The sequence below is a fragment of the Chelonia mydas genome, chromosome 24, assembly GCF_015237465.2.
Source record: "Chelonia mydas isolate rCheMyd1 chromosome 24, rCheMyd1.pri.v2, whole genome shotgun sequence".
In the NCBI taxonomy this organism is placed as follows: domain Eukaryota; kingdom Metazoa; phylum Chordata; order Testudines; family Cheloniidae; genus Chelonia; species Chelonia mydas.
In genome coordinates, this window is record NC_051264.2 from 891,376 (window position 1) to 913,618 (window position 22,243).

Genomic DNA, 22,243 nt, shown 5'->3' on the forward strand with positions numbered 1-22,243 from the left:
CTCTGCCAGCCCCCACACTGCTATCCCCCCAGCTGGCCCCCTCTCTGCTCCCCCCTACCTAGCCAGCCCCCGCCCCACCAGCCCTGCACCCAGGGCCCTGGCTGAGCAGACCCTGGGGTTCAGCTGGCTCAGGCTGTGGGGAGGGGGCTCCCCGAGGCTGGCGCTGGGGGGTTGTCCCTTTAAGAGGGTGGGAGCAGATTCCATGGAAAGGCGGTTAATGTAAACGGGCCCTTATCCCACTCTCAGCCGGGCTTCCTGCTCCCAACTTCCCACTGAGATAAGGCCGCTGTGCTGGCGCCAGCCACTCAGCTCTGCTCCGGGCCCAGGCCCCGCGGAGCCTCCGCACAGTGGGTCCCCGCCGGTGCCGGGACAGTGCCAGGGGGCAGCCCTTCTCCTGGGCGGGCGGCATGGCGCAGCGAGGGGCTCTGGGGACACACATGCCCCACCCCCAGCCTTCCCTCTGGGCTCCCCCAGTCGCCTGCACGGCCATGCCCAGGCTGGCAGGGGGAGGCCGTGGCTGGGATGCCCCGGGCCAGGGAGGTCCTGCAGGGCCTGGGGCACGCCAAGCTGCCGGTCAGCGGCCGGTCGGTCTGTGACCTTTGCTGGAGCTCCAGCCAGTCTGGCCCGCTGGGTGCATTCCCGCCTCTGCAGCTTCCCCCTGGCTCTGGGGGGCAGGAGACAGGAAACGGCCTGGAGTGGAGACAGGCCGAGAAAGCAACTCTCTAAACAAGGAACTGAGTCACAGCCAGATAAACGGAGGGGAGGGGAGGGCTGGTAGCAGGGGCTAGTGGTGAGAGCAGGGGGGCTGGGAGCCAGGACTCCTGGCACCCTGAGACGAAGGCAGGAGCGGTGCCCGATCCCTCCCAGGGGAACCCTGTGCTGTGGGAGGCAGTGGTGGGTTCCGATGCCTCTCATGCCATTGTGCTCAGCTGTGGTGCCCTGGCCTGGCACAAGAACCCTGGCATCCTGGCTGCAGATCATCTGCTCCCAGGGACCCTTGCACCAGAGCTGGGCTCCTTCGGCACTTCCTGCCCAAACCACTGGGCAGCGCTGCCTGGTGCTTAGCCCCGGGGCCCATTCCCTGCCCAGCGCCGGGGCTCCATGGCCAAAGGGGGACAGACGCTCCCGCTGGGGGTTGAGCCAGATCCTGGCCCAGGGCATTTGGCCCCCCGTGAGCTATGCAGAGCCCCCCGTCCCAGGGCACAGCCCCATGGGGCCATTCCTCATCTCCTTGCCCATGCCAGCTTCGCTTTGAGCGGCGTCCCAGTGTGCTGGGCAAGGGACCCCTGCCCGCCCAAGCGGGGGCTGGCTGGGGGAGGGGGTTGGGCCCATGCTGATAATGTCCCAAGCACAGGAAGGAAAAGTTGGATAAACAGCAGGAGCTTTGCAGGAAACTCGGCCCAGAGACTTGGCCGCCGTGGGCCCTGCCCCCCGCCCCACACAGCCCCGACCAGCTCCCAGGCCTGGCCGGGATAGATGTTTGGAAGGTTCATTGGGCCTGGCGTCAGGGCAGCGGAAGCAGGCGGAAGGAGCACTCGGGGAAGTCATGCATTGCCCAGGTTTATTGGGGAGCGTTGAGCAGGGGGCCAGGCACCCACCGTTGAGTCCCCTTCCCGTCCCGTCAGGGCTGGAGAGCCGGGATTCCAGCTAGAAGGGAGAAAACACAGCCAGTAGCCGCGGCTCGGACGCAGCCTGGAGCCCACAGACGTAGGGGGAAAGAGCTGCCCGTCCCGCACAGGTGTGACAGCACCTCCCACTGCCCTGGGGACCCTGCTGAGCAGAGGGTGCCAGGATGGGGAGCCAGGCTGGGGCACACTGGCATTTGGGAAGGAAGGAAGGTGTCCTTGGAGCCCCACTCTGATGGCTCTGAACTGCGTGGCCCTGGGGTGGCCATGCCAGCCCGACCATTCACCTGTTCGCTGTTGCTAGCCGCAGACGGGGGCACTGGGGGAGCCACTTGTGGATTTGCCTGCTGGAGGTAGACACACCCCACTGGATCTGGGTCCCTGGGAAGGGGCTCGGATCCCAGCCCCACTCTCTGACCAGCGCTGGGCTGGCTAGGCAGGAGGCAGTGTCAAGGCTGGGGGACCTTCGTACCCACCTTCTACAGGCTCAGGGCGTCCCAAAGCGTCCCTCTGGTGGGAGCTCCGTCTGCTCCAGGCCCCCCAGCAGCATGGGGTCAGGCGACCACAGAGTGCAGCCAGTGGGTCTAGCCCTGTGGAGGGGCGGGGGGGCTGGGAAGAAAAGCACACTGCAGCACGGCACACGAGGGGGCGGGGGGCTAGTCCAGCAGTTCCTTGATGCACCAGCAGCATAGCAGGACATAGGCGCACTCCCGCAGGACGTCCAGCAGCCAGTAGCTGAGATTCAGCCCCACGGGGCCCTTGGGGACGGGCCCCGGCCGCACCATGCCCTGAACCGCCCGTCGCAGGGGGTAAGGGGCCAGCTGCGCCAGGGGGTAGCGGGCCAGGGACCGGGGCTGCCAGGCCAAGCGTCTGCCCAGGAGATGCATCGTGCGGGGATGAGCCGCCTCTGGGCCCTGCCGCGGGCAGGGGAGAGCCGCGTGACCCAGCCCAGCCCCTTGTGCAAAGGCTGGAAGCTGCTGGATTCTTTGCAGCTCAAAGGGCTGCACGAATACAGCCCCGGGCAAGGTGGGGGAGGGGCTGCTGCCTGCGCCAGGCCTGGGCTCGCTCCCGCCCCCAGGGGGCCTGGCCTCCAACCGGACTGAACCTGATGGAAAAGGGGGGCAGCCTCCCTAGGAGACCTCCCCTTGGACAGGGCATGGGGCCCCAGCCCCTGGTGCCCAGGTGGCACCAGTGAGATGGGCATGGGACTCCAGGCCTGGCGCTGCCCCGGGGAGAGTGCGGATGGGGAAACATGGTGCCAGGGGCAGACGTTGCCAGTGACCCAGCAGCACTGGCGGGGCTCTAGCTGTGGTCGGCCTTGGCGGGGGGGCTCCCTGCCAATGGTCCCAGGGAGGGGTCAGATTCCCTGCAAATCCAATCTCCCAGAATCCTCTGCCCTCCTCAGGCCAGACTGCCATGTACCCCCTGACCCACACCCTGGGGGTGATGCTCTGAACCCACGGGGAGCCGGCGCTGGCAGGAGATGCAGGAGAGGCAGGAGGCTGAGGTCAGCGGGTTTATTCATAGGGCCCCCAGGCCCTCCCTCCGCATGCCCCAGGCAGCAGTGCCCAGCCGGCGGGGGGCACACGGCTGGCATGGGGTGCATCCATGGCATGGGGAGGCAGCATCCGTGGCAGAGGAGGTGGCAGAGCCGCGGGTGGGTGTCCCGACGACAGTGCCCGGGGGAGCAGCCCGCGCTCAGTCCAGTTCACCACCGAGTGGGGGGTTCTTGTGGCCGGGGCCCGCCTGGCAGGACCTCACTGGCGCGAGGTGCGCTCCTCCTCCTCGTTCTCCAGCAGGTAGGCCGGCCGGTAGCTCTCCTGGCCCAGGGCGTTGGTGTAGCGCAGTGCCGGGTTCTTCTGTGTGTTGCTCATGCTCCCCAGGGAGGTGTAGCTGCAACAGGGGGAGGGCGGCTGTGAGCAGGGTGGGGGCACAATGGGTCCTAGATGCCAGGCGCTGCCCAGTGCCTCCTTCTGTGCTAGAAAGCCCCTGCACCATCCTGGATGGGGCGAGTCTGGCCAGGCGTCTGGCCCCGTGCATCACACCGCCCCATCCTGCCACCCCCTCAGCTCCCTTCCCACACTGCTCAGCCCTCACTCTGCCCCTCCAGAGCCTGGGCGGCACCCGACTGGCACTGACCCCCAGCTGCCCACCCCCAGCGCCATGGAGCCCAGCCCAGCTGGTCCTGCTGGACGAAGGCTCGGGGAGCAGTGGCGGGGTTGGGGGAGGGGAGGCACAGCGCCCCCCGAGCCAGGCTCTTACCCCTTGTCATACAGGATGCAGTAGGGGACGAAGAGCGTGCGCAGGAAGTGCCAGATGTCCCGGTACGTCCAGTCCTGCAGGCAGAACAGAGAGGTCACTACAGCAGCCGCGCAGAGCCCTCGGCACTTGACTCCTGGCTCCCTCCCCCGGTCTGAGGCCGGCTGGCTGTGAGCCCAGTGGGCACGGGGTGGGGAGAGGGCTGTGTGGGGCTCAACCAGTCCCTGCTCCATGCCACTGGCATCCCTTCCCCAAAGGCATCAGGACTGTCACTCTCCCCCCAATGCCTTCCCTCTCGGACACACCGACCATCCCCACAGCATGGCCAGCTGGGGGGTGGGGGGAAGGGTGAAACAACAGGGCACTGCAAAGCGGGTCAGGGACCCGTGGGGCGCGGACCGGGCGCACAGGAGGGTGGGGAGCCGTGGGGTGCGGACCCAGGCGCACAGCAGCTTTAATCCCTAGCCCAGTTTTCTTGGGGCTCGTCCGGAGAACTAGCTTGGGACTGGATCACTGCTGGGAGGGGCCTGAGACAACCCACAGGGGTTAGAGTCTGAGCGGGAGCGGAGGCGGTGCTGCCCAGGGGAGGCAGGATGGATGCTGTGGGGAGGGGAGAGGTGAGTAGGAGGAAGTGCCGGGCAGGAGAAGGGGACCAAGGTCTCATCCCTTAGACCTGATTCCCAGCCCCCCTGCTCTAACCCACTAGAGCCAACTGCCCTCCCAGAGCTCGGATAGAACCCAGGAGTCCTGGCTCCCTGCCCTGTGCTCAAACCGCACTTCTCTCCCCCACGAGTAGCGGCCCGAGCGCCATGACGCACCAGCAGGGGGTTCACCCGCATGTACTCGGGCCAGCCGGGGTCGGTCATACACATGGGCGTCAGAGTGCGGGAATAGGGATCGGTCCTCCTCGTCCCCATCAGCACGGCCTGCAGCTGGGGGTGCTGGGCCTTCAGGTCTGCTAGTGCCTGCTGGATGTGGCCCTGCACTGTGCAGAGGTGGAGGTTGTACCTAGCACGCAGAAAGAGCAGCAGGGGAGACAACATTCAAGGGTGGGAAAGCCCCGTGGGGATGTCAAGGCCCCCACCCCAATGAACTGGTTCATTCATGAGAACGTATGAAAGGCCATACTGGGTCTGAGCAATAGGCCCGCTAGCCCAGTGTTCTGTCTTTTGACAGTGGCCGGTTCCTGATGCTTCACAGGGAATGAACAGAACAGGGCAAGTATCCAGTGATCCATCCCTTCATCCCGTCCCAGCTTCTGGCAGTCAGAGGTTTAGGGACACCCAGAGCATGGGGGATTCCCAACATTCTCTTCGCCTTTTTGACGGCCGCTGCGCACTGCGTAGATTCCTCAGAGGACAATGACTCCAAGATCTCTCTCTCCTGTGGTAACAGCTGATTTAGACCCCATCATTGTGCATGTAGAGTTGGGATGTTTTCCAACGTGCATTACTTTGCATTTATCAACATGGAATTTCATCTGCCATTTTGTTACCATGTCACCCAGTTGTGTGACATCCCTTTGTAACTCGTTTGACTTAATCTCCAGTAATTTAGTATCGTCTGCAAACTTGGCTACCTCACCGTTTACCCCCTTTTTCCAGATCATTTATGCATATGTTGACCGGCACTGGTCCCAGTACAGAGCCTTGGGGGACCCTGCTATTTACCTCTGTCCACTCTGAAAACTGACCATTTATTCCTATCCCTTGTTCCCTCTTTTAAGCAGTTACCGATCAGACCTTCACTCCTATCCCCTGACTCTCTGCTTTGCTTAAGAGCCTTTGGCGAGGGACCTTGTGAAAGACTTTCTGAAAGTCCAGATTCATTATATCGACTGGATCCCCCTTCTCCACATGTTTTTTGACCCCTCAAAGAATTCAAATAGTGCTGAGGCATGATTCCCCTTCACAAAAGCCGTGTTGACTCTTCCCCAACCTGTCGAGTTCAGCTTTGGGTCTAATCATTCTGCTCTCTGCTGTTGTTTCAACCAACTCGCCTGGTACTGAAGTTAGGCTCCCCGGCCTGTAAGTGCCAGAGTTGCCTCTGAAGCCCATCCTGCCTGGGCTGTTCAACTGCAGGGAAGTGGGGAGCTACCTGGGAAATACAGCCCCACCCTTACCTCTGGGTGGTGGCCTGAATGAACTGCTCCATCTCGGGGAAGGGGGACACGATGCGAATATAGAGCACCTGCAGCTTCTCCTCCCGCTGTGGGAATCGCCTGGAGAGAGAGACATCCGTCACCACGACACACCATCCCCAGCCACCTGGCCTGGCCTGCGCAAGGCCACGCAGCGAGTCAGTGACAGAGCGGGGACCAGAACCCTGGAGTCCGGGGAATTATACCCCAGTCAGACCAACTTCAATCCCTGGACAGATCCTGGAACATGCTATTAAACGATCCAGTCGTGAGCACCCAGAGGAGATCAGGGCGATACGGAACAGCCAGCATGGGTTTGTCACAGTCATGCCAAGCCAGCTCAATTTCCCCCTCAGACAGGGTTACTGGCCCAGGGGATGCGGGAAGCAGGTCATGTGAGAGATCTTGAGCTGAGTGAGGCTTTTGACACAGTCCCACATGACCTTCTCACAAGCAAGCCAGGGTCTAGATGAAATGACTCTAAGGTGGGTGCACAGCTGGCTCCAAGGCCGTCTGCAGACAGTAGTTAGCAGTGGCTCACTGGCAGAGTAGGAGGGCGTACCTCGCGGGGTCGGGCACAGCTCCATATTGTCACTGCTGACTGGGATAATGGAGTGGAGCACACGCTTACAAAATACGTGGATGGCACAAAGCTGGGAGGGGTTGCAAACACTTGGGAGGACGGGATTAGAGTTCAAAATGACCTTGACAAAACTGGAGAATGAATCTGAAATCAACACGATGAAATTAAGAAAAAGACGAGTGCAAAGCATGACAGGCGGGAAGGGAAAACCAAAAGCACAGCTACAAACGGGACTAACTGGGGGGGGGTGTCGCACGGCTGGAAAGGGTCTGGGGCTTACAGTGGACCACAACCTGAATAGGAGTCAACAAATGATGCAGCTGCTAAAAAATCCACAATCTTTCTAGGGCACGTTCCTGGGGGTGTCGTGTGTAAGACACAGGAGGTAAGTGTGTCACGGAGCGTGGGGGAGTCCGGGGCCTGCATCCCTCTTCCTGGGATTCACTGAGACTCTCAGCCAGCCAGTAAAACGGGAAGGTTTATTGGACAATAGGAACACAGTCTAAAACAGAGCTTGTGGGTACAACCAGGACCCCTCAGTCAAGTCCTTCTGGGGGGCAGGGAGCTTAGACCCCAGCCCTGGGGTTCCCTGAGTTCCACCACCCAGCACCAAACTGAAACCAAAACCCCCCAGCAGGCTCCCTCCTGCAGCCTTTGCCCAGGTTCCGGGGCAGAGGTGTTACCTCCCCCTCCCGGCTCAGGTTACAGGCTCTCAGGTCTCCCGTCCCCAGTGAAACTCCCCTGCCACATTCCCAGGACAACACTCCCCCCTCCCTGCTGCGTCACAAAGTGTCACGCTCTGCTCAGCAGGGCTGAGGCCCCAGCTGGCCTGTGTCCAGTTCTGGGTACGGCACTTTAAGGAAGATGGGTCCTTAAACTGGAGGGTCCAGAGGAGAGCCACAAAACTGATCACAGGTTTAGAAAACCTGACCTGGGAGGAAAGGCTCAAAAACGGGGCACGTTCCGTCTTGAGAAAGACGACTGAGGGGGCCTGAGAACAGCCTGCAAATCCGCAGAGGCGGCTCTAAAGATGGGGATCAATTGTGCTGCACCCCACTGGAGGCAGGACAAGCAGCGACGGGTGAATCTGCAGCAGGGGAGATTCAGGAAACTCTTTCTGACTCGAAGACAAGTGACACTCTGGAGAGGGAGGCAGTGGACTCTCTACCATGGCAGAAGTTTCAGAAAATTGGACAAACCCCCATCAGGGATGGACTAGCTTGACTTGGCCCTGCCTCAGCGCAGGGGGGCTGGACTTGATGACTTTGCGGAGTCCCTTCCTGCCCCACATTTCTATGACTCTCCCCAAGAGCTGTCCTTCCCCTCCCCTCCCAGAGCGGGGAATAGAACCCAGGAGTCCTGACTCCCACCCCACTGCTCTAACCCCTAGACCTCACTTCCTCCTTTGAGTGCTATGCCCAGCCCGCTGGGGGTGGCTCTGCTGCAGGCCGGGCCCTGGTCTGGGAGCGGGGTAGGGGAAGCAGAGGGTACCTCTGCACGGCGGCGTGGAACAGGTGCAGCAGGGCCGTGCAGTCCTTGCCCCCGTTGAAACCCACGCAGATCTGGGCCAGGCTGAACCGATCCAAGGCCTCTTCGATGGTCCGGAGCGCTGCTGCCACCTTCTGGCCCAGGGCGGAACCTGCCACAGAGGAGAGGAGTCAGCGAGGACCCATGTGGCGGGATCTTGATGGGGGACTGGGCTCGGAGCCTCCTGCCCCCCTTCCCCCTCCCCGGCTCCATCTGCTGCATGGAGTCAGCTCAGCAGCCAGCAGGGTAGGTCCCAGCCTCTCAAAGCCTGGGGCTGCCCCATCTCGGAGGTTGCTGGTTACACTCCTGGCCAGGGAGCTGCGAGTACTCCCCTGCTCCCCATCACCTTTAAGACCCACCACCTGTCCTCCAGCGCTATGTGAAAAGGGACCCTCTCTCCACAGGGCCCCTGGAAGCCTGGCTTTGGGGGTGGGGGGTCTGAACAGGGTTAGCAAAACCATCCTGGAGATCCATCCCCATGTGCCCGTGCAACACAGCCATGCCGGGAGGAAGAGGCCGACCCCAAGCCCCACACGGCGCTGACAGGTGACCCTGCCAGCTGTCGACTCTGGGGACATTTCACCAACGCAGCTCTGCTGGCACGAGCCCTCGCAGATGCATTTATATGGGCAGAACCGTGCCGGTGCGGGGAGCTGGCACAATCGATGCCACCCAAAGCAGAGTTCTGCCAGTGCTGCTACTCCGGGAGGGCGCGGCTGGTCTCGTTAGGCTGGCATGGATGAGGCCTGCCTGATCCCCAAAGACACGGAGGCTCCAGAGACCTTCTCCACCATCCTTAGCAGCACATTACAGCTGTGCCTACAGGCCCCGCCCATCGTGCCAGGCGCTGCACGGACACAGAGAGAGACAGTCCCTGTCCACAGAGCTCACAGGCCATACCAGACTCAGCCAGGGCATACACATCTGTGGCTGCCCGCGCCACAGGGTCTGTCACCAGGGGCACGATCAGCGCAGGGGGCAGGTTCTGCATCAGGAAGCTGTAGGCTTCCTCCAGGTGCTGCTCGGACTCTGAGTCCAGGGTCAGCCTCACGCGGTAGTAGTTGTTGACCCAGTCAGGGTAGGAGCCCAGGTGTGCGTGGCGCCCGAAGCGGGCGTTGGCCTGGTTGAGCACGGGTGCCAGAAGCGTCTCGTCGGCGCTGACGTAGATCTCCCGGGAGTGGAAGCGGGTCTGCTCGTTGCGGAAGAGGTGGCCGAGCCCCTCCAGCGCCCGCTCCATCAGCGCCGGGATGCCTGGGAAGACGTAGACGTTGCGCACACTGACAAGGGGGTATTTCAAGGCTTCGCCCGTCCTCTTGTTCTTGCCGTAATTGAGCAGCGAGGACTCAGGGACGTGCGCCAGCTTCATCTCGGGGCAACACACGTCCGTCTTGCCAAAGAACCTGTGCACCAGGGTGACCAGCTCTGGGTGGGGGCAAACCTGCTCCCCGAAGGCTTTGGCCACCGCCTCAAAGGTCACATCATCGTGGGTGGGGCCTATGCCCCCTGATGTCAGCACATAGGTGAACTTGGCCGCAAAGGAGGAGATCTCTGTGGCGATGGTATCGACGTCATCGGGGACCACAGAGATTCTGGCAACTTTCACCCCCAGCGACCGCAGCTTCTGGCACATGAAGAAGGAGTTTGTGTCTTGGGTGAATCCCTGTAGGCAAAACTTTTGTGAGATACCCCCCAGCCAGCAAAGGGGCGGTGCATCACAACTGGCCACATGCTGCAGAACTAGGAGATGCCTCTGGGAGTGGGGTTGGGAGCCAGGACTCCTGGGTTCCATCCCTGCCTCTGGGAGGGAGTGAAAACTAGTGGTTAGAGCAGGGGGGACTGGGAGCCTGGACTCCTGGGTTCTGTCCCTGACTCTGGGAGGGATTGGGGACTAGTGGTTAATGCCTGGGACTTTTCAGACCCTCAGGGGGAAGGCGCTGTCTTTGAACATTGTCCAGGCCGTGCACTTCGACCTCCCCACAATGGGGATGTCCTAGCTAGGCCCCTGAATAAAACTCAACAGGGACTCTTGAGTGAGTTCCGCTAGCTTAGGGCCAAATGGGGGCCCCTCCATCCTGCCAAGTAGCCCCAGGTCGGCCCGCAGCGTGAGGCGCTACCAAGGTGAGCATGGGTGATGCAATCTGGACAAGCGTGGGGGAAGACAAAGTTCACGGCCAGCCTCAGAAATTGTTGTCCCAGTCTCTGCCTATATGGAGCCTGACCCCAAACGGTGTGACACAGGCGTGGCGCAGAGGACGGAGCAGCTGGGGAGTGCACAGTGCAGCGGCAGTACCGTACCTTCAGGATCTCATCTCCGATGATGATGATCCCGGCTGTCACGGCATCATGGCCATTCTGCGCAGGGAGGGTGCTGCTCTGTGCAGCCATGGCTTGGAAAGGCCTGCTCTCCCGTCCCACCCGCCCAATGCTCCTGCAGATCCTGAAGGCCCACTGCATGGACACTTGCAGTCAGGTCCCCCCAGCTCTAGAGATGACACCCAGGCATCTCCAGGACAGCGGCACCTGCAACCAAACATCAGAGCGCTCACAAGGATGCTAAGGCGGCATGAATGTGAATGCCTGAGAGAGCAGAGAAATGACCCAAAGGAGAGAGACAGGGTATGAGAGCCGGAAACAGGGTCAGACCATGAGTGGGGGCACAGCTGGGAAAAGAACTCAGGAGTCCTGGCTCTCAGCCCCTAACCACTAAACCCCACTATCCTCCAAAAGCCAGGGAGAGAACCCAGGACTCCGGGCTCCCAGCCCCCCTGCTCTGACCCACCAGGCCCCCACTCCCCTCCCAGTGCTGGGGAGAGAACCCAGGAGTCCGGGCTCCCAGCCCCCCCCCTGCTCTGACCCACCAGCTCCGACTCCCCTCCCAGAGCTGGGGAGAGAACCCAGGAGTCCGGGCTCCCAGCCCCCCCTGCTCTGACCCACCAGCCCCCATTCCCCTCCCAGAGCCGGGGAGAGAACCCAGGAGTCCGGGCTCCCAGCCCCCCCTGCTCTAACCCCCCAGCCCCCACTAACCTCCCAGTGCTGGGGAGAGAACCCAGGAGTCCTGACCCCCCAGGCCCCCACTCCCCTCCCCGAGCCGGGGAGAGAACCCAGGAGTCCGGGCTCCCAGCTCCCCCTGCTCTGACCCACCAGCCCCCACTCCCCTCCCAGGGCCGGGGAGAGAACCCAGGGGTCCGGCCACCCCCCACCTTCCATCCCGCCCGCCAGCAGCCCCGCGCCTCCAGCCCGGCCCCGCCTCCCCAGCCCCAGCGAGTGAAGCCCCGCCTCCGCCGAGCTCTCCTGCCCGGCTCAGCCCTCTCTCCTTTCATTGGATAGTCGGGATGCCAGTCAGTAGACAGGAAGACTGTAAATGCGCTGATTGGCCAGTCTTGACCCGAGCGAAAGAGACGTACGTCAGAGCCGGAAGACTGCTGCTCTTCTCAGAGCAAGGGCGGAACCATTGCAGCCTGGGAGGGTTCCTCCCAGCAATGGCACTGCCTAGCAGCTGATTGGCCTGCCTCTTCCCCGTGGGCGGGGCGCTGATGCACAGGGCGTGGCCACAGTCCGAGCGATGGCGGGGCGCAGATCGGCGTGCCCTTGGGACCCTTCCCTGGGCGCCCCCTGGTGGGATCCTGGCACACTGCAGGGATTGGCTCGCTGCCCCCCCCACCCCACGAGGCCCTACCTAGGCACCCTTCCCTGGGACCTCCTGGTGCTGGGATCCGGGCTTGCTGCCGAGCCAGGGAGAGAACCCAGGAGTCCTGCCCATGCATGCACCCTTCCCAGCAAGTTTCATGGTACTGGGATTGTGGCATGCTGCGGGAATTAGGCTTGCTACCCTTCCCTCCCTACACCGTGGGGCCCTGCCTATAGACACCAGACTGCAGCTGGCTCTGGCAGCCTGTTTCAGGGACAATTAGCTGTTGGCAATTAGAGCTAGGGGTATGGTTCCTGCCCATACCACTTTACACTAACTAGCTCCTTGCTTCACAGCTCAGTCATGCCGCCCTAAAAAAAGCTGCCAGGAAGGGGGCTAACAAGGCTTCAGGGTGTCAGAGGCCTGCAGCTAACCCCAGGCAAGTGCTTGACCGGTTTCTCTATGAGCTAAGCAGAGGAGCTATATATCAATAGCTGATACAGACTCCAAAAAGGACATAGGTCATCTCCCCACTAGGAAAACCAGCTTTAGCATCTAGTTAGACAGTGGGATGTCTTCTAAACCAGTGGTTTTCAAACTTTTGTACTGGTGACCACTTTCACATAGCAAGCCTCTGGAGTGCAACCCCCCTTATAAATTAAGAACACTTGTTTATATATTTAACACCCTTATAAATGCTGGCGGCAAAGTGGGCTTTGGGGTGGAGGCTGACTGTTTGTGACCCCCTAAGGGATCCCGACCTCCAGTCTGAGAACCCCTGTTCTAAACCTTGAATGCTAAAGACCTAACCATACTTAAACTCTCTACTATGATTATTGCCTTGATGGACAGTTAGCCTTGAAGCCCTAACATGAATTTTGCAGACAAAGGGCAGGGGTGGGTTTTAGGGAAACATTGGGTACTTAGCAGTGAGGTAATAAGTCTTTTAAAGAGTTAAATAGTCTCATCTCTTTTAGGAAAGATTTTCTGAGAGCAAATGAGATTAAGGCACATTACCAGAATCCTGCAAAGTTATTTCTCTCTACACATCTGTGGAGGATTAACACTTGAAACTAATGAAACAAAAACAAAGACATGTGTTAGCACCACCCATGGGGGGGGGAAGATATCCAGTGTTTAGACAACAAAAGGTGGCAGAGAGGATTGTTTCAGATGAATGAGAGGAAACCCATGTTTTTTAAAAAAACTTCCTCTTTATTGAAGGACTTCAACCACAGATTTTGAACAGACTTTCTAGAACTTTAAAAATTATTCAAAAATACAGATTCAAAAATACATATCAAAACAGCGTTAAAGCAGATGCCAAGGAAGTGGATACAGTGTCCACCTGGAATAAAGTCCAACATACCCCCTGGAGTAAAAGGTACAAGCAGCAACTATCATGTGCCAAACAATGTTAAAATATTTATGCTTCAACTGTTGAAGTCTAGATTTTGCAGTTAAAATCTCTCTGCTCAAGTAGAACTCAGGAGAGCATTGACACACTCAGTAGGTACGAATCATTGGGTTCTATACAACAGAATATTTCTTATGTAAAAGCCAGACTCTAGTTTTGAGTTAAGTCATTTTCTACCAGCCACTATTGTCATGATGATTGGATTTGCTTGAAGTTAATCGCCAGGAGTTTTAATGTATTGAAACATTTGTCAGATATTTTAAAACAGGAGACAAAACCTCCAAAGGTGCATGTATCTAAGAGAAGACAGAGAGGGAGGTTCTATACACAGGTCTGACGTAACAGGTTCATTTTTCTGGCTTCTTTGGCAGTGGCCGTCGGAACAGCAGTATGTGAGGCTCTGAGAGAAGATGGAGAGCAGAGCATTAGGACAACCTGCAGGTTAAAACGCACAAGCATTCTGTTCACTTATTCCCTAGTTCCCAGTGTTTGGAAAGGGAATAAAACCATAGATCCGGAGCCCTGTAAATTGACACCGACAATCTAATCTAATTTGCCAGAAGCCCCTTTGGCCAGGTGTGTCATTATATAGTCACGTTATAGATTACGTCTCCCCCAGGAGCGAGCCAACAGCCCCAGAGTTCAAATGTGCTCAAGCTTGCAGACTGAAAGGGATCCCAGTTGACTGATGACAACAGGAGTTTTCCCTCTTGAACATCCCATATTGCTACAAAGATCACTTCTACAACACCCTGTCCCTCAGCACCTCTCTTGGCATACTGAGCGCTCAGCTGCGGTTCTGTCCCCGGGCCAGTTGGGCGACAACGCTACCGTAAACAGCGGCCCCGCTAGCATGCAGCGGGGTTTCTCCTAGGAAGGAGCTGCGATGGCAGGAGTCTCTAAATTCAGATTTTGAAGCGGGTGCGGTCTCTTTCTGCAAAGCTCATCACCATTAGTAACAGAAGGCTGGGCCGGCTGCAGGCTCTGAATGTCGCAGGCAATGGGGATGTTCCGGCTGCGGAGTCAGCAAGCCAGCCGGGGGGCCAGGCTCGGCTCCCCGCACTTGCCCTAAACTCCTACTGCAGGCATGAGGGTGACCCGTGTGACTGCAGCACAAAACCTGCCCCGGAGCCGGTGCCCGATACGATGCTGGCTTCCAGCCCAGCGCCCCGCGGCCCCCGGGCGCCCTGCACCCCGGCCCGCTGACCTGGCTCGTGGACCATGTAGTGGACCCAGCCTTGGCTCTGCTGCACGCCCAGGTTCCGCCACTCGGACTCCGACATCAGGTGCGTCTTCGGGACCAGCCTGGCGAGGTCCTTCGGGAGCATCACGTGCCTGCGAGCGGGGGGGCAGCGGGCGGTCAGTCCCGGGGGCCCGCCTGGGCAACGGGCCCGGGGGCGGCCCCCAGCAGCGGCGCTTTGGGGCAGACACGCCCCCCTCCCCCCCCCGCGGGGCTAGGCCCGAGCCCCTCCCCCCCCCGCGGGGCTAGGCCCGAGCCCGGCCTCGCGTCTCTCGGGCGGGGCCCCCCGGGCCAGGCCCCCCAGACACGGGCCGGGGGGGGCGGGGCCCGCCCGCCCAGCGCCCCTCCCCCCGGCCGCGCGCCGGCGCCGGCCCCGCCCCCTCTCACCGGTACTCGAACTCCTCGTCGTCGTACTTGTCCGAGTAGTAGATCTGTTTGTGCGCCATGCTCCCGCGGTCCGCCCCCTTCCCGGCAGCCCCTGCGCGCTCCCGGGCCGTACGCGACGCCTGGGTCGCTCTCGCGCCGCCCTCCCCGCCCCCACCGGCCTCAACCGCCGCTTTCAAACGCCGCCGCCCCCCGCGCCCATTGGCTCAGCCGGAGGAGGCGGGGCGGACTCCTCTCACGTGATCGCCCGCGACGCGACGGGCTGACTCCAGCAGGGGGCGTGTCCCCGCCCGCTTGCCGTAGCGCTCTCATTGGCCAAGCCGAGAGAAGGGGGCGCGCGTTCCTATTGGCTCGTCTCCGGCGGGTGTCTGGAGCGGAGCTCGCCCCCGTCACGTGACGGGGCCCGCTGAGGCCGAGCCGGGGCCGGCGGGGCCGGCGGGGCCGGAAGTGAGTGGCCGAGGGCGGGGCCGGGCAGAAGTTTGTGCTGGAGCCGCGGCCGCCGGCAGCCGAGCGAGCCCGGAGGATCCATGGTGCCCCGGTGAGACCCGCCGCGGACCGGTCCCCCCCGCCCGCATCCCGCCCCGGGCCCGATCCCCCCGCCCCGGGCCCGTGCCGGATCCCCCAGACCTGATCCCGGGCCCGGTCCCCCCCGCCACGATCCTGTCCCGCATCCCGCCCCGGGCCCGTGCCGGATCCCCCAGACCTGATCCCGGGCCCGATCCCCCCCGCCACGATCCTGTCCCGGATCCCCCAGACCTGATCCCGCCCCGGGCCCAATCCTCCCCGCCCCCATCCCGCCCCGGGCCCGATCCCCCCGCCCCGGGCCCGTCCCGGATCCCCCAGACCTGATCCCGGGCCCGATCCCCCCCGCCACGATCCTGTCCCGCATCCCGCCCCGGGCCCGATCCTCCCCGCCCCCATCCCGCCCCGGGCCTGATCCTCCCCGCCACGATCCTGTCCCGGATCCCCCAGACCTGATCCCGCCCCGGGCCCGATCCCCCCCGCCACGATCCTGTCCCGCATCCCGCCCCGGGCCCGATCCTCCCCGCCCCCATCCCGCCCCGGATCCCCCAGATCTGATCCCGCCCCGGGCCCAATCCTCCCCGCCCCGGGCCCGATCCCCTCCGCCACGATCCTGTCCCGCATCCCGCCCCGGGCCCGATCCTCCCCGCCCCCATCCCGCCCCGGGCCCGATCCTCCCCGCCACGATCCTGTCCCGGATCCCCCAGACCTGATCCCGCCCCGGGCCCGATCCTCCCCGCCCCGATCCTGTCCCGGATCCCCCAGACCTGATCCTGCCTCTGGCCCGATCCGCCCCGCCTCCGGGCCCGATCCCCTCCACCCCCCCGCCCCCATCCCGCCCCCGGGCCCGATCTCCTCCCCCCCCCCACGATCCCGTCCCGGATCCCTCCCGCCCCGGGCCTGATCCCCCCACCATGATTCCGTCCCAGATCCACCAGACCTGATCCCCTCTGCTGCCCAGCCCACCAATCCTGCCCTGGGTCCGATCCCCTTTTTGTCCTGCCCCTGCCCCACTTCCTATGGTGCCCCCTGCTTTCCAGGGGCTCAGCTCCCTATTGCCTCTCCACAGCTCCCCCTTTGTCCACTGGTCTCTATGGGTTCAGGCTCCCCAGGTGTGACAAACCCCCTTGCTCAGGTGCCCCCCAGGAACCTGCCTGCGTCTCCCCATGCTCCTCCTCTCATGGACTGGCCCCAAGCTCCCCTTCCCCGCAGCCTCCCCGGTGCACCCTGCTTCCCCCCCTTGGCAGCCCCCTCGCTCGCTCGCTCTTTGTCCCCCCCAGTCGCTCTCTCTGCCTGTTCTCCATCACCCCCGCGGCCTGTGTAGATGGTTCCAGTCATGGGCCAGTTACTGTCGCTGCACCTGCGCTGGGTCCCTGGTGGCCTTTCGCTCTTTGCTGGACAATTAAAGTCTAGGGGTCCGTGAGACGTCCCTGTGGGGCACCCTGAGTGGGGCGGTTATCTGCCAGTGGCAGGGAGCCTCTGGGTGCTTGTACTTTCCCCTGTGTGTCACGGAGCAGATGGTGAGTAAGCGAGGGCCACTGGCAGGGTGAGATGGGGCCAGGCTCTCAGTGCCTCAGACCTGGGCTGGTTGGGTCCCAGCATGACACCCGTAGCCACCTCGCTTTCAGCCTCCACCCTGCAGGGTGACTGCCAGGGCAGCCCCGCTCAGCTCCGTGAACAGGAGGTGTGAGAACAGGCCAGCACTGGCTGCTCTCTGGTGAGTGAGGAGCCTGATGTCAATGCTCTTGTCAGTAGTAACCGGGTTCCACTTGGGACGGGGTGTGGGAGCAAGTCGCTCCTTTTCCCATGTGGGTTGCAGGGCAGCATTGCTCTCAAGTCCCAGCCTGGGTGCAGTGGAGCCAAGGGACGGAAAGCTGTGACTAGCTGTGTCTGTGCCTCGTGTGGCTTCCTTTGGCTCCCCCCACCAGACGCCCCCTTCCCACAGGAAGCGGGGGCTCGGGGCCCCGCTTGGTGTTTACATCCCTGGTAACCTTTGTCCAGCTGTGATTTCACCTTCCTCCCCCGGCTGGAAACATTCCTGGTGTTTCTTCATTTCCTGTTGCTTCCCGGCAGCCTCTCCTCATCTCAGCCTGCAAGGAGTCTGCCTCTCCCTGCTTGTGCTGGCAGACTGAGTAGCTCTGGTTTGCTCTCGGGGGGCGAAGGGTAACGTGTCCGAACGGTAAATCCCTTGGCTCAGCACCTGGCTCTGGGGCGAGCAGACCCATCACGCGCTCAGCTGCAGAGCTTTGACGGAGTTTGGGAGCTGTTTGGGAAGGTCTCAGCAGTGGCTCGGGCAGGTGTGTGGCCCTGGGAACTGGGCACTGGTGCTTTGTAAAGCCGAGCACTGCAGGTAGCTGTGCCAGGCGGATCACTCTGGTCCCTGCGCAGTGCTAGCTTGAGTCGCTCCTTGTGCAGAGTTGGCCAGTGGTAGTGTGAGCAGAGGACGCACGCTTGAGAGCCTGTGATCCCAAAGGGGCTCCAAGGGGTTGCCCAAGCAGTGGCTGTGTGTTCTAACGCCATGACGTGGCGGGGGCAGGGCAGGGGGGATTTAACTGTCTGACCGTGGGGAGCTTGCAGCTGCTGACCCTGTGGGCGTGGCAGCTGTGCGGAATGCTCACCCGTCAGCGAGACCTTGGAATGTTTGTCTCCTGTGGAGGGTTTTGGAGTCACGTCTGGCCTGCTGTTGATCAGGCTTCATCGCCTTTGGCGCGGTCTGGCTCCTCTGTTGCCCAGGGCCCTTGAGGCACTAGGGCCTTATGCACCAAAAGAACGATCGACCCCTCCTGCTGTGTTAGACGCTGTTGTAAACAAAGGGCGTAGACTCTGTGCAGGGACATGTACTGGGCTGTCGCTTGTTGGGTGTATATTTCACAGGCTGGACTCTTCACCTTGAGAGGCAACTGGGCTGGTGCTATTGAGGCCAGTGCAGAAATGCCAAGTTCAGGCTGCAAGTGCAGCGTTCTTTCATCACCGAGCCCAGCCGTGTTGCATAAATGCGGCCTGGGGTTCTCACCCAGCCTGTGAATTTCCTGCCTCTTGTGGTTTGCTGTCAGAATGTGAGCGTTGTTTAAACTTTGGGTTTTGTAGCTGATGTTGGTAAATTACGGTGTGCGGTGGGGAGAGCGGGTGAGTAGGATTAGTCACTGGTTCTGTTGCTAGGGACTTGGATTAACACCTAAATTGCTGCCTTTGTGTCCCAGCCTCACAGAGCCTCCCCTCTGGATGTATTTTAAGAACCTCCCCGAGGTCTTGGCATCAGAAGCTGCAGGGAGCAGGAATACTCCAAAAGCCCAACGCTCCCTCATGCTTCCCCTCCCATCTCTGCTCCCCCTCCAGTGCACAACGGCCTCCAGCCTGAGCCCGGGCATGGATCTGTGCTGTGCTCTGTCCCGGCTTGGGATCCCCCTGGTTGCTGCTGCGCGGGTAGCTTGGAGCGTGCCCTGGAGTGACAGGGGGTGAGCATCACTTTAAGGGCACCGGGTCTGCTGGCAAAGCTGCTGAGGTTTCGCTGCCTTGCCCGTGTTGTGCCTGGCGGCTCTGCCACGTGATTTATTGCTGGCTGCCCAGACCCTAATGACTGCGAGTGGCAGCCAGTGCTGGCCTGTACTCACATTTATTTACGTCTGAACTCTTCCCCTGCGGGCCAGGGAAATAATCTGGGCCTCTCTAGTCCCAGGGCCCTCCCTGAGTGAACCTCCTGGGAAACAGCCACTAGTAAAGCCTGCTGCTGGCGTGACTCCCCTGCCCTCGCCGCACTGCATGGCAGCTGCCCAGCCAACCTGCATGCCAGGTGCTGCTTTGTTCAGACCCAGCTCCCACCCTGTGGGCTGCCAAATGATGTGCGCAGAAATGCTGAGTCAGGAAACAGCTGATAGGAAATGAGATTTAGGCTGCAGAGAAGCCTCCTTTGTCGTGTATCTTCATGGCCCCAGCAGGTTGAACGCTCTGGCGGAACCAGGTGGGCCCAGCTGTGGCTCGTGGCTTGGTAGAACAGATGTGGGCCTCGGACTCCAGGGCATATCTTGCTCCATTTCCGGGGTGCTAATCCTCTGGCTCACAGGGAAGACGTGAGTGGGAAGGGGTAGCCCTGCCCTGCGAAGAGTGGGGCTTTGGTTCACTTGGGCCAGCCAGAGCCTGGATCCAGCCCCGGATGGGAAAAGCCCTTTCGCTGTCTCTGCCATTATGAGCAGAAGAAAGGGACTGAAATAACCCCGAGGACGCAGGCTTTGAAAGCGGATTTCTCCTGCCTCGTAGGAGGCGCTCGACTTTCCAGGTGTCCGAAATGGTTTGGCATTGTGTGTGCCCAGGGCTGCATGCTGGGGGTTGCCCCAGTGCCCATACCATGGTGGGTGCTCAGTAGACGCTGCCCATGCCCCAAAGAGCTTCCCGTCTAGAAGGCTGAGGGGAGAGACCACTCCAGCCTCTGGCCAAAGTGCTGCTGGGTGCCTGCCCCGCGTCTGGGAATGGGCTCAGCGCAGCTCAGGGGGGCCAGGTGTTTGGGGGGGGGGCAGCGCAGATTGATTGGGGTTTACCCTCAGCTGCCTTTAGCTCCTGCACCCCTGGGGAAGGAGGGGTGTGTGGGGGGGTGTTTGGCTGGGCTGGTCGGAGAGGCCCTGGGGGCTACCTGGGCATCGCCTCGTTCCAGCACCTCTGGGGTGTCTCGAGGGCTCCTGGGCTCACCCAGATGGCGCCTCTCCCAGGCTCCCATGTCCCACCCTGGCAGTGGCTGTTCTGCCATCTCCCCTCCCTCTGGGGTGTGTTTCCCCGTGTGTCCTGTAACTGGGTCCTGGGGTGCCCTGGAGCAGAGCCGAGCGCCCCCCAGCCCCGCCGAAGGCTCAGCTAGCTATGAACCTCTCACACTGGCTCATGCTAAATGAGCTGTTACCCTCGGACCCGGGGTTAAAGGGCAAGTGACATCTCCTCCTGGCTGGCCTGTCCTGGGCTCTGTGATGTCCCCAGGGTCTGCGCAGAGGAGCTGGAGGGGTGTCCCTCACCTGGCCTGTCTCCAGGGAGCAAGGGGCCATCTCTGCTGCAGACGGGCCCCTGGGAAGGATCCAGATAGATAGCTGTGGCAGCGCTCAGTGGGGCCCAGGCGCCCACCCCAAGGCCGGGCTGCCCGGGCAGCTGCATGTCTCCGGGCCCAGGTGCTAACAGGAAGTAGATTGGGTTTGTTTCCCTGCTGTGCTTGGAGGGCAGTTTCCTGGCCAAAGGGAGGAGGGGCGGTCGGGCCAGGATCCGATGAAGTGAGCTGTAGCTCACGAAAGCTCATGCTCAAATAAATTTGTTAGTCTCTAAGATGCCACAAGTCCTCCTTTTCTTCTTGGAGCTGAGTGGGACGTTTCTGGGCCATAGAAGGAGCCGTGCCCACTGCCCTGGCCATGTTCTCCCTGGGCCTGGAACCTCCTCCCCTTCCATGCCCTGTGCTGGTCTCTGGCTGCCAAGCTCACTGGGTGCTGCTGTGGGCAGGAGTCAGGCGCTGGCTGGGCTGCGAGTGCTGCTCCCCCGGGCGGAGGAGTGGCTGGGCCCACAGGGGTGGTTCCTCGGGAGGTGAGTGTACAGTCCCCACCCGCGGGCTCTGTGTGCTGCTGTGGGCCCCCCCAGGGGCGCACTAACCCAGCAAAGCTGCAGTGTCCTGGGGAGTTCCAGCAGCAGCCTGGGCAGCTCACTCACCTTGGCACTTGGGGAGACCCGATGGTGCATGGGCTATGAGGGGACCGGGACTAGGTGCAGCCCTGGGTGTTTGCTGGGACCCAGCCACGGGCACCCACTTCTTTGCTCCCTTCCCGGCTGAAGGTGCTGGCGAAGGCTCCTGGCTCTCCCTGGCTGTGGGGGCAAGAGCCCAGCCGCTCTCTGTAGGGTGCCTCAGTCTGGCCCATGGCAGCAGCATCACAGAAGGTTCTGTCTGGAGGTGGGCAGCCCCCGGGCCCGGTTGCTCTGGTCTTGTGCCCCTTGGGCTGTTCCTCTAGGATATGGGCTTCCAGCGTCGTCTCAGTGGCTCACTGGTTTTGCTGCTCCTCTAAGGGAGATTCCCATGGGCTGGCTGGATGTATGTGTGGCAAGCAGCGTCCCCAGGCATCCTTTCATGTCCCCACCGCACCCCAGCTGCTCCAGGCCCCGGCATCTCCTGGCAGATGGAGCCAGGCTCACCTTGGCTGAGACCCCAAACTTCCCACACTTGTCTGCTACGCCTCCTCCGCGGAAGCGGGTGCCAGGCACCCTCCCAAGCAAGCAGGGATCCAAACGAGGAGCCAGTGCCAGGGGCTCCCCTGTGTGATCTCCAGCAGCCAGACACCGTCTCTTCCCTGGCTCGTAGTGACCTCCTGGGGCAGGCCTGGCTTGGACGGAGCCAAGCAGCGAGTCAGTGGGGAAAGAGGCTGCTCCGATGATGGGGCTGCCTCCAAGAGACATGGCGAGTGATTCACTTCGTCCGGTCAGTGCTGAGTGCATGGCAGCCTCCTCGGGGGCTGGGCCAGACCGGCTAACTCCCTGTTTGTCACTGAACCGCAGGTTGGACTCCACGAAGAGGGGCTTTGCAGCTCTGCTCCCTGTGTGCGGCGCAGATGGAGTACGTGGTAAGGCCAGCGGCTCTCGGGGCCTGTGGTGGTGGGTAGGCGGCTTTGGTGATGGACCAGACTTTCCTTCTCTCACTCGGACCTGCTGGTCCCCGCTGGCCTCTCCTGCGTCTTCTTACTGGGCTCTGGTGTGTTTCTCACTGAGCAGCTGTGCCCACCCGTGGGGTCATGACCCCAAAGGGGGCCATGAATGTGACTCCTGGGGGTCCCACAATTTTCTGTCCCCCTTGGTGGTGAAGAGCCATTCCTGGACACACGGCTCCTGCTGTTGCAGAGAGTTGCAGGGAGCCTGCGTGTGTGAGGGGGAGAGAGAGCTGGCGTGCGCGTGAGATCTGGGAGGTGGGAC

At 61.7% G+C, this 22,243-nt stretch overlaps 2 protein-coding genes across 3 annotated transcripts; both read right to left on the minus strand.

The window, feature by feature from the left end:
• Positions 1-3,128: 3,128 nt before the first annotated feature.
• FLAD1 (flavin adenine dinucleotide synthetase 1) lies at positions 3,129-11,575 on the minus strand. Of its 2 annotated transcripts, none has more exons than XM_043535134.1 (8): positions 11,539-11,575; positions 10,430-10,654; positions 9,035-9,794; positions 8,099-8,246; positions 6,007-6,105; positions 4,703-4,892; positions 3,888-3,961; positions 3,129-3,518 (listed from the first exon to the last, which is right to left on the minus strand). In XM_043535134.1, the coding sequence occupies exons 2-8, from the start codon at positions 10,586-10,588 to the stop codon at positions 3,383-3,385; spliced, it is 1,566 nt and encodes a 521-aa protein (XP_043391069.1). In that variant the 5' UTR covers positions 10,589-10,654; positions 11,539-11,575; the 3' UTR covers positions 3,129-3,382. The 2 variants fall into 2 exon arrangements, with proteins under 2 accessions (XP_043391069.1, XP_027685834.2); XM_027830033.3 differs by lacking the exon at positions 11,539-11,575 and adding an exon at positions 11,335-11,442.
• A 1,381-nt stretch (positions 11,576-12,956) lies between these two features.
• CKS1B (CDC28 protein kinase regulatory subunit 1B) lies at positions 12,957-14,965 on the minus strand. Its single transcript, XM_037883401.2, has 3 exons — positions 14,807-14,965; positions 14,387-14,514; positions 12,957-13,579 (listed from the first exon to the last, which is right to left on the minus strand). The coding sequence occupies exons 1-3, from the start codon at positions 14,863-14,865 to the stop codon at positions 13,527-13,529; spliced, it is 240 nt and encodes a 79-aa protein (XP_037739329.1). The 5' UTR covers positions 14,866-14,965; the 3' UTR covers positions 12,957-13,526.
• Between the last annotated feature and the right edge of the window lie 7,278 nt (positions 14,966-22,243).

What these genes read in the sequence shown, in the direction of transcription:
- FLAD1 (XM_043535134.1), bottom strand. Translation starts at nt 10,588, where the DNA reads ATGCAGTGGGCCTTCAGGATCTGCAGGAGCATTGGGCGGGTGGGACGG. An exon ending in TCGGAGATGAGATCCTGAAG is followed by an intron (nt 9,795 to 10,429) that starts GTACGGTACTGC and finishes TTTTGCCTACAG; the next exon opens with GGATTCACCCAAGACACAAA. An exon ending in ATTCAGGCCACCACCCAGAG is followed by an intron (nt 4,893 to 6,006) that starts GTAAGGGTGGGG and finishes TCTGCGTGCTAG; the next exon opens with GTACAACCTCCACCTCTGCA.
- CKS1B (XM_037883401.2), bottom strand. Translation starts at nt 14,865, where the DNA reads ATGGCGCACAAACAGATCTACTACTCGGACAAGTACGACGACGAGGAG. An exon ending in GACGAGGAGTTCGAGTACCG is followed by an intron (nt 14,515 to 14,806) that starts GTGAGAGGGGGC and finishes CCCCGCTCGCAG; the next exon opens with GCACGTGATGCTCCCGAAGG. An exon ending in CTACATGGTCCACGAGCCAG is followed by an intron (nt 13,580 to 14,386) that starts GTCAGCGGGCCG and finishes ATCTTCTCTCAG; the next exon opens with AGCCTCACATACTGCTGTTC.